The sequence below is a fragment of the Salvelinus sp. IW2-2015 genome, unplaced genomic scaffold (genome assembly GCF_002910315.2).
Source record: "Salvelinus sp. IW2-2015 unplaced genomic scaffold, ASM291031v2 Un_scaffold2665, whole genome shotgun sequence".
NCBI classification, from domain to species: Eukaryota; Metazoa; Chordata; class Actinopteri; order Salmoniformes; family Salmonidae; genus Salvelinus; species Salvelinus sp. IW2-2015.
The window spans coordinates 110,624-129,795 of record NW_019943971.1 but is presented as its reverse complement, the minus strand read 5'-3'; the positions used below and the strand labels follow the sequence as shown (position 1 = coordinate 129,795).

General features: G+C 44.5%; 1 protein-coding gene and 1 pseudogene across 2 annotated transcripts; both read right to left on the bottom strand.

The window, feature by feature from the left end:
- Positions 1–8,171, bottom strand: part of LOC112074503 (complement C3-like) — a 45,267-nt pseudogene extending 37,096 nt beyond the window's left edge.
- yju2b (YJU2 splicing factor homolog B) lies at positions 7,308–12,649 on the bottom strand. 2 transcript variants are annotated; one of them, XM_024141671.2, is made up of 11 exons: positions 12,565–12,649; positions 12,235–12,279; positions 11,607–11,660; positions 11,357–11,439; positions 11,220–11,275; positions 11,046–11,106; positions 10,821–10,963; positions 10,236–10,408; positions 9,343–9,481; positions 8,944–9,136; positions 7,308–8,569 (listed from the first exon to the last, which is right to left on the bottom strand). In XM_024141671.2, the coding sequence occupies exons 2-11, from the start codon at positions 12,235–12,237 to the stop codon at positions 8,167–8,169; spliced, it is 1,308 nt and encodes a 435-aa protein (XP_023997439.1). In that variant the 5' UTR covers positions 12,238–12,279; positions 12,565–12,649; the 3' UTR covers positions 7,308–8,166. The 2 variants fall into 2 exon arrangements, with proteins under 2 accessions (XP_023997439.1, XP_023997440.1); XM_024141672.2 differs by lacking the exon at positions 12,565–12,649 and adding an exon at positions 12,452–12,545.
- Between the last annotated feature and the right edge of the window lie 6,523 nt (positions 12,650–19,172).

Genomic DNA, 19,172 nt, shown 5'->3' with positions numbered 1-19,172 from the left:
TCCCCATGACAATAAAGCCCCTTGAATTGAAATGAGAGGAAAGATAGTGGAACATGAGAAGCTGGTAGTTGAACCCTTTCCCTGGGTGGTAGTACTCTGGGGGCCTGGAGCCAGCTGGGGGGGAGAGGGGGGGGGTTGTTTTGGATCTAACACGACATAGGTCTGTCATCACCATAACGTAACCAATCAGGTCCTTCCAAACCAACTGTACTGAAGGATATAGGAGAGAGGACAAAGAAAATATGACTTTGTCCAAACATGACAGTTTGCGTTCGTCTGTACAATCAACACTAATCAGTGATTATGTCAACGCAGAGGGAAGGTATCAAGGAAGGAATTAAGGTTGTATTTGAACATGAAACATATCCTGGGTTGTCCAGTCCACTCACCGCCCCAACACAGGCATCCTCCACATCCACCCACACAGAATCAGCCACCACCTCCGAAGTCCCCGCCCACGGCAGCATGTAGAATGCCACAACGCGAAATGAGGGCATCATCTCCGTGGTAATGGTCAACAGAACGTTGGTCATGTCCTGACCTCCGACCTCTAGTCTCTTGGCAACGATGATTTTGCCCTTGTTCAACACCTGTAGGAGGAGTTTGAGACACACTTCATTTTTTCACAAAAATATTGCCTTTGGGGACAGACAAAGGTACATTTTGAAGACAGAGCTACAACTATGTAAACGTGGAAGCTATATATGGTACCAACATATGGTAGAAAATATAAATATACAGGGGTAACTTGAAAAGACTTGATTTTGGATTGTCAAAATCTGGACCATTACAGTTTGCACTCACCAGCTGTTCAATTGAATTGTATGCTACTCCTTGTACTATATCCACTCACCAGGTATGTGACACACATACATGGCCACAAACACAGGTACACACACGTACACACAAACATGGCCACACACACGTACACACATACATGGCCACAAACACACGTACACATGGCCACACACACACACAGGTACACACACAGGTACACACACAGGTACACAGAAACAGACAGGCAAAGTTTTGCTTATGAACACTAAGAACCGATAGTTGTTATAACTGCTTAGGACATTACTGAGGGTGGATATAGCTGGTTRTACTTGATTAYAAGCACCATTAGCTCTACTGAGTGTGATTATAGAAGGTTGTAGCTGGTTATAAGCCCTGTTAGGGGTACTTACAGTGATGGTCTGCGGGTGTATCTCAGTAAGCATGTTATAAGCACCATTAGCTTTAGTGAGGGTGGTTATAGGCAGTTATAACAGGTTACACCCCTGTTAGGGGGTACTTACAGTGATGGTCTGCGGTGTATCTCAGTAAGCATGTTATAAGCACCATTACTTTAGTGAGGGTGGTTATAGCAGGTTATAACAGGTTATAAGCCTGTTAGGGGTATTAGTATGATCTGCGGGTGTATCTCAGTAAGCATGTTATAAAGCACCATTAGCTTTAGTGAGGGTGGTTATAGCAGGATTAACAGGTTATAAGCCCTGTTGGGGTACTTACAGTGATGATCTGCGGGTGTATCTCAGTAAGCATGTTATAAGCCCCATTAGCTTTAGTGAGGGTGGTTATAGCAGGATATAACAGGTTATAAGCCCTGTTAGGGGTACTTACAGTGAGATCTGCGGGTGTATCTCAGTAAGCATGTTATAAGCACCATTAGCTTTAGTGAGGGTGGTTATAGCAGGATATACAGGTTATAAGCCCTGTTAGGGGTACTTACAGTGATGATTGCGGGTGTATCTCAGTAAGCATGTTATAAGCACCATTAGCTTTAGTGAGGGTGGTTATAGCAGGTTATAACAGGTTATACAGCCCTGTTAGGGTACTTAGTGATGGTCTGCGGGTGTATCTCAGTAAGCATGTTATAGCACCATTAGCTTTAGTGAGGGTGGTTATAGCAGGTTATAACAGGTTATAAGCCCTGTTAGCGGTACTCACAGTGATGATCTGAGGGCCTAGCTCAGCAGGCATGTTGATGGCGGTCCTGATGGTGCCAAGGTGGCTGGTGATTGGGTTGGCCAGGAGGCTCACCTGGACTGGGACGTTATGAGCCGGGGAACATCCTGGAAAACTCAACCTGGATCTGAAGAACACCGTTAGAACCCGTTAGAAGGTAACCTGATCCACCATCCTGACCACTGCGCTCTCGTTTCTTTTAACAGAATGTAAGCTTGTGAGATGAGGATGGTAGAACGAGGCTAGTTAGAGATATAACACTTTAGACTTGGATCTGAACCACATTCTCTTATCACAGAATTATATTATTATATTGCATCTCTATGGCTCTTATCTCCAACGACTCATATTATCATTCAAATAAGGTTGATCCTTCTGTCTATAAAGCGTTGATGTTGTGACATTACCATAACGTCGAAGGGCAGCCAGGCTTGTAGTACTTTGGTGTGTCTATGAAGGAGAGGACGTACGGGGACTCCACTATCTTAATACCAGACCTTCTCTGCCTCCACCAGGTCACTGCCTAATGAGGAGTAGAAAGATACAAGACTGTGTTTAGCCCGCTGAGTCAAAGTTGGCATTAGCTTGGGGAGCTAACACAAGTCTTTAGGTCTCAAGCAAGGTTTTAATCAATCCTACAATAGTTTGATCGACTGGGTTCTAACCTAGGCATTAGCTTGGGAAGCTAACGTGAGTCATCAGGTTTTGGATAGCCTGCATCTGACCTTCTTCATTCAAAGGTCCATTGTAATTTAATTCAACTCAACTTAATTCAATAAAACTTTATTGACTTACCTGATTTGGTCAGCACTGAGGCCTTGACGTAAATAGAGCTTCCAACCAGGGAGCGGAGGTCGGGGTAGGCCTTCCTGATCTCCGCCATGGTCAATGTAGCGGTGCCTTGCTGCAGCTGAAATGAAGGAAGGAAAATGGCGGTTGTTGTATGTTTACACTTTACGCTGAATTGATCTCCCTTTGATGTGTGAGGTGTGTATGACTTTAAGTTGCGGAAAGTCTAGCACTTCTAAATGTAGTGTACTACCAGTACTCACATTGGTGACCTGCTTGACCGATGGTAACCTCCTCTTCTCCTTGTTCACCTCACCCCAAACATCACGTAGGCCGTTCCCTGGACATCTTCGCCATACAGGTATCTGTGACCATAGAAATACAATGACTAGAATGGTCTCACCATACAGGTAGATGAGACCATAGAAATACAATCACTAGAACGTCCTCACCATACAGGTAGCTGTGACCTAGAAATACAATTACTAGAACGGCCTCACCATACAGGTAGCTGTGACCATAGAAATACAATTACTAGAACGGCCTCACCATACAGGTAGCTGTGACCATAGAAATAGAATGACTAGAACGGCCTCACCACAGACAGACCTGTTACCATAGAGTAGAAATTAGAGGAACGAATTCCATTCAAGTAACAGTCATTCTAGATGGGTGAGTTATTTTGTGACATTATTCATTACTAAACTATTATGTTTAATGCCGCTTTCACGTTTGTCGGGAAACGACGACTTGCTTACTGATCTCGTGTGTAGAACGATAATACCGCGTTTCCCACTGGGAAGCATCAGAATACAATAGGAAGCTCTCCGCAAATAACTTAAGTTCATTTTAACTCTGAGGTGCCGACGAATTCATGAAATGTCATGAACCCGGCATAGAAACTTGTCTGAAGGGACCTACATAAGGGTTTCATAAGCCATACATACACATTAATAAGCAATACAGTAGGTCTACATTATGTTACTAACCTGGCTGTGATCTCCACCACCAGCTCAGTATCATCCAGACTGAGGAAGGGTTTCTTGGGAGTCAGTGTGACATTGAAAGCAGGCAGCACTGCAAAAGAGCATCGTGTTAGTTCCCCAAGCTTGCCCAGGCTTTAGTAAACGAGTATCATATGGAGAGGGAACCACGTTGAAATGACATACAGGCACGCACACATATTACAAAGCTCTTCCACCTACCGTATTTCTTCACCTCAAACTCACTACTGAATTTGTTCGGTTGCCAGTTGTTCAAATTTTGCAATGATCTCCACGTTCCCTCACTATGACAGACACACACAAACACGTATTAGCATTAGTAAATGGCAGTAGGATAGTGGTAACACTTTGTATGGACATCCTCTTCATACAGTATTCCAAGCATATTTTATACGGCTTATGAGTTATAACTGCTCATAATGACTACATTCATAGAGCATTATGACCAGGCGGCATAATGATTTATAAAGCAAAGTGTTACATATTTGAAAACCAGGCTAGAATCCTCATACCAGGCTAGAATCCTCTACCAGGCTAGAATCCTCATACCAGAACTAGAATCCTCATACCAGGCTAGAATCCTCATACCAGGCTAGAAACCTCATACCAGGCTAGAATCCTCATACCAGGCTAGAATCCTCATACCAGACTAGAATCCTCATACCAGGCTAGAATCCTCATAACCAGACTAGAATCCTCATACCAGGCTAGAATCCTCATACCAGGCTAGAAACCTCATACCAGGCTAGAAACCTCATACCAGGCTAGAAACCTCATACCAGGCTAGAAACCCTCATACCAGGCTAGAATCCTCATACCAGGCTAGAATCCATACAGGCTAGAATCCATGATGTTCTTGACTTACTTGACTATGTCAGGTAGAACGTGAGTATCAGCAAAGATTCCATTCTTGGCTCTGGTCCTGGAGATCTGTTTCACTACGACGCCGTCTGAATTCTGACACACACACACACACACCTTAAATCGCACATTTCTAAAACATAATGAAGTGTTACTTTATATCATTTAAGACATGTAGGCTAATCGGCATGTGATGAACTTTTAGCTACCTGGAATTCAATGGTGATGGAGCTGTTGAGGCCTGGAAGGTGAGGTTAGACACAAAGGCCCTGCATAGTACTGCAGAGAGTGAGAGCAGGGGGAGATCAGACAGACAAATAAAGAGAGAGACGCTTTTCATCGTTCACATGAACCTAACATGTCATTGGGAACACTTCCTTTTTCCCTCTCCCCCATCCCCCTCACCAGTGTCTCCAGGTTTGTAGAGGGGCTTGTCTGTCTGGATGAGATGTATCCAGAGTGGAAGGAGACCATGACAACCTGTTCAGCTACGTGGTAGCCCCCAAACTCTGCTTTCACATTCACATACTGGTTCCTGGAGGACTCCTCGTTCCCCTTGTCCAGATGCTCTGAAGGGAGCTGGGAGGGGAAGAATAAGTCTTTTATAAGCAGATATTAGCCTTTAGAATGTCTTGGGGGTTCAGGAAAAGTGGCAGTTGTTTATTCTGGATCATTAAGACACTATAATAAGGCATTATAAGGGGACATACATACTCATGACAAGTCTGAATCACCTGTATGGTCTACTCTTGAGGGTGAGGTGTATTGAACTGAATCTAATGGAATCACCTGTATGGTCTTGAGGGTGTGCTGAATTGAACTGAATCACCTTTATGATCTTGAGGGTGTAGTGAACTGAATCACCTTTATGATCTTGAGGGTGTAGTGAACTGAATCACCTTTATGATCTTGAGGGTGTAGTGAATTGAATCACCTTTATGATCTTGAGGGTGTGGTAGCTGTTCGCCGGGCCGAGTGTGACAGTGTCCTGCAGGAGCTTAGTCCCCCCCCCCGGGAAGTTATGGACTGTTATGGTGACGGTTACAGGGCTGTTGAGGCCATGGGACTCTAAATAGATAGACTCCTCACTGTCTGTTCTCAGAATGTTAGGGGCTAGGAGGATGAACCTGGGGTGAGGGATGGGAGGGGGAGAAGAGAGGAGGCGAGGGAGGGGGTACATGAGGAGAAGGGATGAGAGGGAGAACAGGGAGAGGATTAAGGAGGGAGAGGAAAAGAGAGTGAGAAGATAAAGTTATTTTAAAATCTTACCCATTTGGCAAACTTTGACATGCATACAGTAGAGTAGTATTTTAGTAACTGATAGGAGTGCCTTTTGTGTTTATCTGGATACTTTTGGGAACACTGTACCTTGGTTCCAGACTGGTGTGGTCCTTCGGATTTCTTTCACTGTAAATAAATGAGGCATTGTTTTTTTCCTTTAATGCCAACATTTGGTAGTRCRWYWKGKAGGTTCAACAAGGTAGAGAAGATTCTGTACTTACTCATGAAGACCAAAATAATCATCAAGGTCCATATATTCTAATCTGAATGGGCACATTGAGTGTTATATACACTTCAGAAAAATKCAATTGTTCTTAGACTGATATTACTAATAATACATTATTGATCATGATTACATATTGCAGTTACGTGTAATTGTGAATTAGAAATATAGTGAATTTTTAGATTTGGGCTGAATTAGAATGAATAGAATTCGAATTTTAGAGATAATAACCATAGACCCTACCGGTGGCGACCCCATGAACCCGGTCGCATCCTAAAAAGTTGAGTAATACATCTGTTAAAAACGTATAAGTCAGGGAGTCCAGTTTAAAACAGCCCAGAAGCAAGTAAAAAATAATTATTTTTATTTTTAGTATTTTGAGTATTCCACTGTGTAATATACAACCCCAAGAAATCACACCTGTCAGCAGTCAAGTTAAAGAAATAGCGCGTTCAGTAGAGAGCAGAAACTTAGTACCCTCTACGGCAGCAAAGTGAACAGTTGAGAAAGGAAAACTTAGTACCCTCTACGGCAGCAAAGTGAACAGTTGAGAAAGGAAAACTTAGTACCCTCTACGGCAGCAAAGTGAACAGTTGAGAAAGGAAAACTTTAGTACCCTCTACGGCAGCAAAGTGAACAGTTGAGAAAGGAAAACTTAGTACCCTCTACGGCAGCAAAGTGAACAGTTGAGAAAGGAAAACTTACAGCACTCGGCGGTTGAACATCTGGGCACAACAGCTACAGAAAACACAAAGCAACAAAATGTGGAGCAGTGTTCCCTTCGTCATTTTGAGAGTGTATGGAACTAAACTCTCATGACACTGGGGACAGAACTCTTTCACACAGAGACAACACACACTCCCCCTTGGATCCCAGCCCCCAAAGAGTGTGCTATTTTGGCAGACTATATTCAAGCAATACCCACCCCTTTTATAATTGGTGAATACAATTGCTAACCAAACGCAGCTAAGCTTCAAATATGCTAAGAGGTCAGTTGCTTTTGTAATCCTGTAACATATTGCAAATAGTATGCCTCCTCTGCATGTGTGTGTGTAGCAAAGACAGAACATTTGATATTCCCAATATGAATCATACATCACTGGGATCCATGGCTGTGCATTATTTTCTCAGTTATCTTGATCATGGCTTATAATTTCTATAAAGAAAATACAAAAACGACATTGATTTACAGCGAGACCCGCTAAGGACCGGATATTTATCAGATKAAATGAAATGTACRTGTMTTTCCAAGAGCAACRTGGACAYACACTGCATATCAGAGGACAACTGTTTTCAATGACATTCGCATAATCACTCCAATCTGTATAATACACGACTTCTACACAAAYCAATAAAACTGGAAAATAACCTCTCTCCTATGGTTATATATGGTGAAACAATTCCGTTGTCAAACACTTTGTGTTGTTAATACATACTGTACCTTCAGTCCCAGTCTCATACACACACATTTTGGCCATAGAGCAAAGTGTCTCGTAGCCTGTTTACACCAGACTGAATGCAGGGCTCACCAYTGTTTCAATAGAMAGTGGATACACATGGATGCGCATCACAATGATAAAATATAAACTAAACTGGAGACAACCTAGTCACCATTTTGAATAATTCTATTGACACAGAAGCGCTACTGTACCTAGCAAAATAGTGTCGCAGCGATAGCTAACTAAACCATTTTAGCAGGCTAGCTTATCATTTTGGCGAATTATGGGGCAAAACAATTCACAAATGTACCGTTAATTAGCCACCGCAAAATCTCTTTTGCTAGCAAACACTGCAGCGGGTTCTATGACATCTCCACTTTCCAAGCATATTGAGCTCAGCATTCAGTCTGTTTTAACCAGGCTAAAGGTATTGTTTTAACCAGGCTAAAGGTATTGTTTGTCTAACACAAAGTCAACAGTCCATCCTCATACTCCTAGGTCTGGCTTCAGGGTGATGTTTACCATAGGTACAGATCTAGGATCAGATTCCCCTCCCCCAACCTTAACCATTTAGTGGAGGAAAGTGAAAACTGACTCAAGATCAGCATCTAGGGGAAACTTCCCCCGACACCCCGGGGTCAGAGTCGGAGGAGTCGCTGTAGTCTGCAACCAGTGACGTCCTCAACACCCCAGAGCGACTACTGTCATGGTCCTCCAGCACTGTCCCACAATCCTCTCCTTTCGATCGTCCTCTGTCCTCTTCTTCTGTGGTGGTGTTAAGAATCTGCATCTCCAGAGATCTCATGTGAGTTTCAACCATTTCCAGTCTCTGCTCAGGCTGTGCAACTCCCAAATCTGTCCCCCCAGTCCTTTGTGTTTGTGCAACGTGTAACTCCTTCCCCTTCGGCGAGAGACTGTTTCCTAGATCATTAGTTCCTGGGTCTGATTTCCTGCGTGTGACTGTAGCGCAGGCCTCTGGTTTGTTCCCAGAGCCCTCGGTCCTCCTGTGGATAACCACACACACACTATCAATCAACTGTGTAGCAAATATGGGGAACCCACTGCAACAGGTYAGMACAACAACAAGGTGGCTTAGGTTACATGAACATTACTGGGCCTGTTTTCACAAAGCGTTTCAGAGTAGGAGTACTGATCTAGGGTCAGGTCCCTCCTGTCCATGTCATCTTATTCATTATCAKCTAGAAGGGAAAACTGATTCATACTTTATGATGTTGATAGATCCACTAGCATTCATGTAAATTGTAAAGACTTTTGACTGTGAAGTCTATTTAGTTGTGTGTCGGGCCCAAGGAAGATTATCTGTCGTCATTGGCGTCAGCAAATAGGAAAATTCAAATTCACCCATTCATTGACCTACCTCCTTATGAGACTGTGTGGGTTMGGGGAGGAGGCTTGGGGACCCAGGGCTTTGGCCACAGCAGCACCTTTCCCCTGTAGGCCCAGCTTCTGAAGTAGGCTGCCTGCAGCGCTACCTGGTGGCAGAGTGGGGGAACTGAACCAGGAGCGGCTAGAGATCTCCTTCCGCTTGTAGTTCTGCCTGTCATCGTAGGCTAGAGGAAGGGGATGAGGAGAGAAGGAGGCATGGTGTTCTTTTATGAAAAAGTAGTGTGTGTGTGTGTGTGTACGTGTGTGTGTGTGTGTGTATGTATGTGTGTGGACTTGCCTGTGTTATAGTGTGTATGAACAGTGTGTGATTGAGAGTCTGGTTTCGAGTGCATTATTATTCTCTGTGTGTGTGGTGTACATGCCCACTTACAGTCAGGAGCTGTGTAGGTGAGCAGTGCTGCTAGTTTCTTGTCCTCCTCTTTCTCAGGCAGCAGAGGGATGGACAGATTTGTCCTCTTTCTCATGGCGTTGTCTTTCTCCTCCTCCTCCGCCATCACTTTCTTCTCAGTCTGCGTATTAGATCAGTGGAGATGAACAGTTAAGTCAGCAGCCCTRAAGACAGACCTACACCTATCCACCCTATTCACACAACGTACATGCTATCCAGTTACGCAAGTCCCATTGAGATACATCTCTTTTACAAGGGGCTTCTCGCATCCTCGCCGCCTTTTAAACCATACTGGAGGAAAAACTTCCAGGGTCCCTCCACACTGACCTACTTCTCCAATGCATTTTAAGGAGGCAAGGACATAGGATACGAGGAATCAAGGATAGACTATTTGACAAAGAGTCAGAGTAATTCCATGGGCGAATCCCAATCCTCTCTCTTTCCTCCTGAAGTGTGCACTCGTTCACTACTCCCCACAAATGTAAAAGCATTGGATTGGTGTAGGCATGGCTAGACTAGAGGGAGGCGAACAAGTGTACACTTCAGGAGAAGGGTAGAGAATCTAAATGTGGCCTCGAGTGCATTGTAAATTGTAATTACTTCGCTACTATGGACAATTTATTGCCTTACCTCCTCACACCATTTGCACACACTGTATATAGACTCTTTTTTTTCTATTGTGTTATTGACTGTACGCTTGTTTATCCCATGTGTAACTCTGTGTTGTTGTTTATGTCGCACTGCTCTGCTTTATCTTGGCCAGGTCGCAGTTGTAAATGAKAACTTGTTCTCAACTAGCCTACCTGGTTAAATAAAGGTGAAATAAAATCAAATAAATAAACAGTTATGATCTGAATACAGTGCAGTGCATTTACCCTGAACTTCCTGCGGAGCTTGCTGTTGAGTATGAAGTCGTCCTTCCATCCAGCCTGGTGATCCTGTAGCTCAGACAGAGAGGGAAGAGCCTTCCTCAGTTTCTCCTTGTCTTTACCACCGTGGTCCAGCTTATACATGGGATCTGTCTCCAACTTCTCCTTCTCACTACGCTCTGGGGAGACACACAGAGGGAGCAGGGACGGGAAAGGAGGGGGGGGATAGGGGGGTGGTAGAGAGGGAAATAAGTGGGGTAGGTGAGAAAAGAAGAGAGAACACGAGAGAGATAAAGAAATTGAAGACAATGAGGCCTAAGAAATGAGCAGACAAGACACAGGAATGGAGGAATAAATGAACTGATATCAATAGTGCCATTGTTGGAAGAGAATTGGAGTCCATTCTGTTTTGTGGTTTGACGTATTAAAGAATAAGAGGTCACTAAAAGTTCGCTGAGGTCAAATGTCATTAGTTGCCAGGGATGAGGATGTTTGTTGACGGCCATGTCCCATCCTTCCACACACACACACACACACACACACACACACACACCTAACAGAATGTAAGGTCAACGAGGAGAAATAAGTTACCTGTAGTGAGGATCTGTTCATTGTCAGCCATGTCCCATCTCTCCTCCTTCCGCTGCGCACCGCACACGATGACGTAATCACAGGTGGCTGGGTCCGTCTGCATCTCAATGTAGTTCACACACAGGTGACACTTCATCCGGAACCTGAAGAGGAGCACACAGGTAAACACGCACAGATGTATGTACTGGCCTTCAGTGTGTCTGATTGAGATGTGTCTGGTCTTACCTGTAGATTGGCGTGGTGTAGTAGGTCCCCACTTTCTTCTTCTCAGCGTTATAACGTACACCTGAGTGACACAAATGTATGATAAGAAATGGCTGTAATTAATTATGTTTCTGAAAAAGGAAAACGTATAGCAACTTGCTGGAAAACTGAGAATGTAAGAGAGAGCGAGCTTACCCATGCCGATGTGATTCTTGCAGCCATCACACCAGATATTATAGGGCATCTCAAACCTGTGAAAATACATAGACAAGAGTCAGTTTCCTGTAARCCATCAAACTACTGAATTTGATGTGTGTGTTTGTGTTACTGACCGGATGATGAGGATACCCTGGGACAGTTTCCTGGCCCTCTCTCGTAGAGCATGGGTTCCATGGTAACCATTGAGGGAGCCATGCTAGAGAAAGGGAGGGGGGGAAATGGAAGGGGGGGAAAAGAGAAAGTGAGAAAAGAGTCAGAGTGAGAACAGGTTGAAAGAGGCTCACGTGTAGATTGATTTCTTAACTCYATTAACCTATTGCGCATCTATTATTATATGTGATGATGGTCAGTAGTCATATTTACCTTCTGTGGGTCGAAGTCCGGAGGGTAGTAATGGTTTTGTCCTTTCCTCTCACCCTGAGAAACGATACATGGAAAAAGAGGAAAGTGTGAACATTGTTACGTTACAGTAACATATTCGGTTTTCTTACATGGATAAGGGAAAGGAGGAACACCTAGTCAGTATTCAACACACTAGTAGCTAACAGTGTCCTTGGAAAATGTGCTCTTTTGTCCACCACTGGTGGCACCAGCTTTTCTCTATATGGATAAGGGGAAGGGGGAATAACTAGTCAGTTGTACAACTCCCGCATTTAACCCCACCTTTCTGAATTAGATAGGTGCTGCCTTTAAATCGACATCCTCGTCACGGCGCCCGGTGAGCAGTTGTTGTTGGGGGTTAACTGCCTTGTTCAAGGGCAGAACGGCAGATTTATCCACCTTGCCGGCTCGGGGATTCGAAACAGCGACCTTTCGGTTGCTGGCCCAACGCTCTTAACCGCAAGGCTACCTGCCGCTCCAGTGGGGCTTCCTCACTGAGGAAACCTGGTGCCACCAGTGGTGGACAAACACTAAMAGAGCTAATTTTACAAGGACGCTAATGTTAGCTACTAGTGTGTTGAACACATTTTGATGTAGCCTGAAAACKTACCATGTTGTTAGCTTGTACAGCGCACTAGAAGATAGCCTTTGTCACCTAGGGAGAAAACACACGGTCATATCTTCGTTTTTGTGTTTACAAATGTTTGCACACCTTGAAGTTAGCTATCTAACTTAGACGTTCGAAATAAGATAGCTTATTTGCAAGCACAACTGCTAGCATAGCTAACTAGCTCACGCTACCATCTTGAATAATATGCAAAACAAACGTTTTAGGAATGTAACAGGAGATGTGTGCCCATAATTAACACGAATTGTAACCGAAMCCTAACTGTTTTCGAAGAAAAACAATTGAGATATCACAAAGTAGCGTGCTCCTTACTGTTTTCCAAAGCATTAGCTAGCAGAACAAAATCGACAACAGTGCATACACAAAAACGTCACTTCCGTTTTGTGAGAAACGTCACACATTGGGGTCTGCTTTTTAAAAATCGTCTCTGATTAATTGTGCTTGTACAAAGACTTCWACTTTTTGTGAAGATATTTTCGTATACTTATTTTTGTACCCCAAGACCCATTGGAAAAGTCCACAACTATGACAATTCRCCTTTTTACCTCYCTCTGTTATAAGTTGTTATGATGAAAACCAGAGCGTCCATCAAAGTGAAGGGACWTGGGCAGTCAGGAGACAGGTCAAAACTCCTGGATAATATCAACATAACTCAGTTAGCATGGGCCTACTCACACWTGGCACTGGACTCTGGAGAAACTTCAGACTGTGTGTGTCTGCCAGGGGGGTTATAACTAGAGTTTTGACCTGATGGATGTGCCAGAGACGTGAGGGATACCCACTACAGGTGTCTCCCTTAACAGAGAGAAGAAACAGTCTGGCAGGTAATGACTGAGAGTGGGAAAATACATTCTCTCCATAACCATTCTATTCTGGTTCTTGGTCTGACCTGGGTCAGTACAGCATGTCAAATAGGCCTAGGCCCTACTTACATGACCATGATTGAACCGGACTGTCTCTCCAGCTTTTAAAGGATTTTTTTGAGTTGCACATATCTCTGAATATGAAAATGTTTCCCCCACCAAAAAAAGATTACAAAAGTAGCTTTTTAGGCTACGGACTTCTGTGTCAATTTCTGGGAAGGTCTGGGAAAATGATGGGCTGCTGTCTATCAAGGATCAGGTGATTAGCACTGGAGGGAGGGATGCAGGGTAAGGAATGGAAGGGAGGGAGAGATCAGGGATACAGCAAGAAGGATGAAGAGAGGGAGGGAGGGAGGGATAAAGTGAGAGGGGGATGGAGATGTTGTGGGTGGAAGGAGGGAGGGATCAGGGATAGAGGGAGACTCAAAAGGATGGATGGAGAAAGAGATGCTCAGGGTGGATGGAGGGGGGAAAGGAGACAGATGGAGGGATAGAGGGAAAGATATTCCCGGGGCAGGTGTCTGTCTGATCCAGATTTACGTTGTAAACAGCATTCCGAAGTTTGATATTCTGTGGCATTGAGTTTGACATTCTGTGGATAAATCCCCTTAGAATGCTTCCCATTACAGGAACGCTGCTCCCATCTAACATTCCTGCCCGGCACAGACAGACAAGCCCTATATGGGCTGACCTAGAGAGACCAGCCCTCTCCGCGGTCCAACCACCGCTAGGAATGCACAAGCCAGCAATGCTCAGGAAGAGACATCGATCTGACCTGTCTGTCTATCAGTCTGTTAGTACCATGGATCCATCCCTTCATCCCTCCATCRGTACATGTCCCTATCACTCTATCAGTCTGTCCAGTGGATCCCTCYGCGWTCTAGGCCTAGATTACTCTATCATTCTATCAGTCTGATAGAAAGGATCCCTCCTCCTCTGGGGMTAAATGGGTCTATCAGTCTATCAATGGGACATCTCAGAGAGTGTTATGTCTATTGCCAGGAATCTACAGACAGCAACCTCAGAAATAGCTCTCTCCTAAAGCAGTAGAAGCCCTTACAGAGTAGGATAAGTTCCCCCTAGTCATGGTCACTTTTGCATCTTTCTCCCTTAATGGTTCATGTTAGCAGGCCGTGTTGGGGGGACTTTAGCTCAGTTGGTCTTAGAACTGTGCTTAGAGAGCCTGTTGCACCATGGAACAACACTGTAAGCCCATCAGACAGAGACAGGCAGACTCTGAACCCATCCAAGAGAGTTTATCTTTATTTACTGCTCTACACCAAACGTTAGGAGAAGAGATTTGAAACAAATGTGTTTCCACTGATCCCTACAGGGCCTGATCCAGTTGTGTTTTGAACCTGGGCCAAGCAGTCTGGTAGAGTTGCAGGGAGAAAGACTGCTCTAAGATCAGTTGAAGTATGTTTCTCTGAGGTTAATGGTTAAGATTTGGCAGAGTGAGACTGATCCAGAGTGGCATTATCTGATATTGAAAGGTCTGTAGATCCCCTATAAACAAGTCACCTTCACAGTAGATAAGCTGCGTAAGGTAGAGGCTGGAMACAAGGTAGCCAATGAGCAATGCTCAACATTGTTATCAGACATTACTACAGTGCACAATTAGTAACACCATCAACCATTGGCTAGGTGTAAGGAATAAGGATATGACACTGCAGTGACTGGCCATCCTAGATGCTTTTGTGATGAAGGCATCATGTCGAATCRGGATGACCGCCGTTTAACTCCGAGCTTTCTCTCCAGGCGAGACATCAGCACTCCGGGTAAGAGACGGAATACAGAAAGAAGCTCGGAATACACATTCATCTTCCGGTTAATCCTCTGGGAAAACATGGAGCGTGAGAGGGCAAAGGGACTGACACATTCCTTCCACCTCCCACCCGGAGACAAGGATGAAGATGGAGAGAGAAAGAGGGAGGAGAATGAGGAGGAGGGATACAGTGATAGAACAATCCCCTTGGTATTTCTCTTGAAGATATRGTCTGGAATTTAAAGATGTCTCAGGTAGAGAGGAATGAGAAGAATCTGACAACAGTGTCACGTATGGAGAAAATAACTCATATAGGCCTATACAGACAATGGTGTATCATGCATATAGTATGAAACAAATGTATATGACACTTCATGTTTCGCATAGGGTATTTGGAAATGATCACTTTTAGCCCAGGAAGGCCATAGAGTCAGCTARGTTTGATTGACAAATGTCTCGGCTGCTTGTTTGAATACCACAAGGCAAAAAGACACCAACCTTCAGATGACAATGTCTTTGAGTGTTGTCTGTGTCTGTGCTCCTTCTCAGTATAGAAAATTGGACACATGGTTTTCCGTAACCATGCTTACTCACATAATTTTTCCCTCTGGGTTGTAGGCTAAGTCACTGTCTATACCATGTACCATTCTGTAGCTGTGGGCATCTACACATTCCTGCACGGTCRACATGTTCAATCCCAAAGCCTCTCAAGTCTTCCTAATTCTGTCGTCACTGATTCCAGACAGTAACATAAATACATCAGATTGTATCTGATCGTACTTCTGATTTTCTTGCCTTACTCTAGCTGTTACTGAGGTATTCTACCTCCCCTGGCCTGGTGCTACACTACATACAGTAGACCTACCATCACACCTTAAGCTGTTACTGAGGTATTCTACCTCCCTGGCCTAGTGCTACACTACATAGACCTACCATCACACCTTAGCTGTTACTGAGGTATTCTACCTCCCCTGGCCTGGTGCTACACTACATAGACCTACCACCACACCTTAGCTGTTACTGAGGTATTCTACCTCCCCTGGCCTGGTGCTACACTACATACAGTAGACCTACCACCACACCTTAGCTGTTACTGAGGTATTCTACCTCCCCTGGCCTGGTGCTACACTACATACAGTAGACCTACCATCACACCTTAGCTGTTACTGAGGTATTCTACCTCCCCTGGCCTGGTGCTACACTACATACAGTAGACCTACCATCATACCCTTAGAAGCCCAATTCATTCCATTTCTGACATGGTGTCGTCCTAAAGTCAGTTTTCGGTAATGTGACCATTAGGGTTCTTACTAATTGCGTAGCGTGTATTTACCTCGCCTTAAATCACAGAAAGAACTTCTCCAGGTAGAGAGGGATGGAGAGACGTGGAGCGGAGACGACTATGTAAAAAAAACAGAATGTGTATAATGTGTAGGTTTTACAGGAGCTATGTTTAAACCTTAAACAGTCTGTCTCTCTCTTCAGAGGCAGGAAGGGGCTTAGAGCTGTATAAGGCCTGACCTGGAGCTACTGAAACCCCATGTATGAAGACAGTACATGAATGGTGCTGAGAGATGCAGGGACAGGTAAGTCAGGTAAAGTGATGGCTGATGACAGAAGAAATAGTGAAGAGCAAAAGTAGTGGAGAGTGGAATCGACTCGGTCGTTTTGTCCCTGTTGATGTCCAGGATGTTCACCTGGTGAGAAATGATCAGTCATACGGTCACTGTTGATGATCAGGATGTTCACCTGGTGAGAAATGATCATCATGACGGTCCGTGAGCGATTAAAGACGTCATTGAGAGTTTAGACAAGAGACTTGAACGCATATCCTCAAACATCATTGGCTTCACTTTCCCACCAGGAGGGTCAGTCACCAGTTAGATGTGGTTTGTGTCACAGTCATCACATGATGGTCAGCAGCATCAAAACATTATGAAAGCTCTTATCAGTCTGGAAGATTTATTGTCGAATGGTCACGTAATAAACCCTCTGAATCAATGCAGTCTGACACACACACACACACACACACACACACACACACACACACACACACACACACACACACACACACACACACACACACACACACACACACACACACACACACCACACACACACACACAACACACACACACCACACACAAGCCAGAGAAGAGAGCTGAATTGGCAGGTGAGCTGCATCTCAATATCCCTCGTGGACACACACTTACACACACCCACACGTGCAAACACACACACACAAAAAGAGAAGGAATGAAGGAATGATAGCTGATATCATCTTGATATAGTTCATATTAGGCTAGACTACATGCTTTCTTCCGCCCATGGGCTTATTTGGTTGTGATTGTGAAAAGACGGTTTGGGCGCCAGTGTTTTTCCATGTTACAGATACTGACACACACACACACACACACACACACACACACACACACACACACACACACACACACACACACACACACACACACACACACACACACACACACACACACACACACACACACACACACACACACACACACACACACACACACACACACACACACACACACACACTCACTCACCACACACACAAGCAGAGAGAGAGAGCTCTCTATGGGTAGGTGTGTGTGTGTGTGTTGTGTGTTTGTGTGTGTGTGTTGTGTGTGTTGTGTGTGTTGTGTGTGTGTGTGTGTGTGTGTGTTGTGTGTTGTGTGTTGTGTGTGTGTGTTGTGTGTGTGTTGTGTGTGAATATTAGAGGGCAGATGGGCAGGGTTATGGGGCTATTCCATTGGCAATCTCAATCAAGCCCAGCTAAAGTATTTGAAATGATTTGGTCTGATAATGTGACCTGACAAGCCCACATTTCCAACCAAATCCTGAATTTATGGAAGAAGTTACTGAAGACTGGGAATGTCAGTCGCCAGTCTCGGAAATGTCCATTAAAATGCTCCTGTCGTGTTTTTTTCTTCTTCTCTTTTTTAATTACGACCATCCCTTCCTCTTTTATTTGAACTCTTTCTTGCTGGCCTGAAAGAGACAGAGACACATTCTCACTTTCTGCCTCATTTGAACATTGACCTGGCGGACTTTTGTCTTAACTGTCTATTTTTCTATGTCCTCAAGTCAATGTCCTTCCCCCAGGTCTTTGTTTTCTATTACACCCCCCCTCTCTCTCTCTCCCTCTCTCTTTCTTCATCTGTTCAAGTGGTAGTTCTGCCTAGCATCAAATGCCAACCAACTCAACCTCTGACCAGCCTAGTCCGCGTTCAACTTCAAAACAGCTTTAAGTTATTAGCCTCCAGATTTCATTTTTCCCCTTTGCATCCATCGGAAAACACCTGGGCTGGGCCCTCAGAACAAAATTTAAACCTGTTAAATATAATCCCAATATGACACATTTCTTGGTCAAACACCCATCCAACAATCAAACCGCTAACCGTCAAAACTCAAGTGAGTCTACGGGCTTGGCGCTTTGGCGAGGAACGGGTTAGTGTACCCCCCCCCTCCGTTTCACCCCCCCTTCTTTTCGAGGGATATATAATGGAGGTTGACTCTGTTGCATCTCAGCATCACTCGTGGACACTCATCCACTGTTCAATCTTTACTTAGAGAGGAAGAGGGATCAACATAAGAGAAGAGGGGAGATATGAGGTCTCTACTGAAGCTGGTTGTTCTGCTGTTCTGTGTCCAGCGAGGAGAGGGACACTGGCTGCGCTCACTACTCGGTAAGGACGGATGGGGGTCACGACTCACGACCTTCGACATTAAAGATGGGTCAGGATAGAATTTCTTCCTATTTTCATCAGTTTTGTACGGGGTTGTATGTATCTAGATATTGTTGTTGTTACTTTGAGATTGGTTTACATCAGGATGATGTTTGACACTGGGACTTGAGTGACAAGGCATACACAGTCACTGGAGAATGTTGGGAGCATATTGTGTGATTTATGTTCTGAAGTTTTTCTGTAGGGTAGCACTGACTACAGTCTACTGCAGTCTATAGTGTAATGATATCTGGTCCAAGCTGGTGTGTTGAGTGTTTTAATAACCCTCTCTCTTTATCTCCATCTTTCAGAGCAGCGAGGGCAAGCATCATCCCCCCCATCAGAGGAGGAGAGGAGAGGTGGAGGAGGAGAATCCAACAAAGGGAACGACAACAATAAGAACACAGGAGGTTCCGGATTCGGAGTAGAAGACCAAAGGGGTTCCGTCCCATCCCCAGCCCCAATCATCCCAATCCGGTCCCGCCGCTCTTCAACCCAATGTCGTCTCCGCTCTGTCCTCCTCCAGGTACGAGAGCTGGGTCT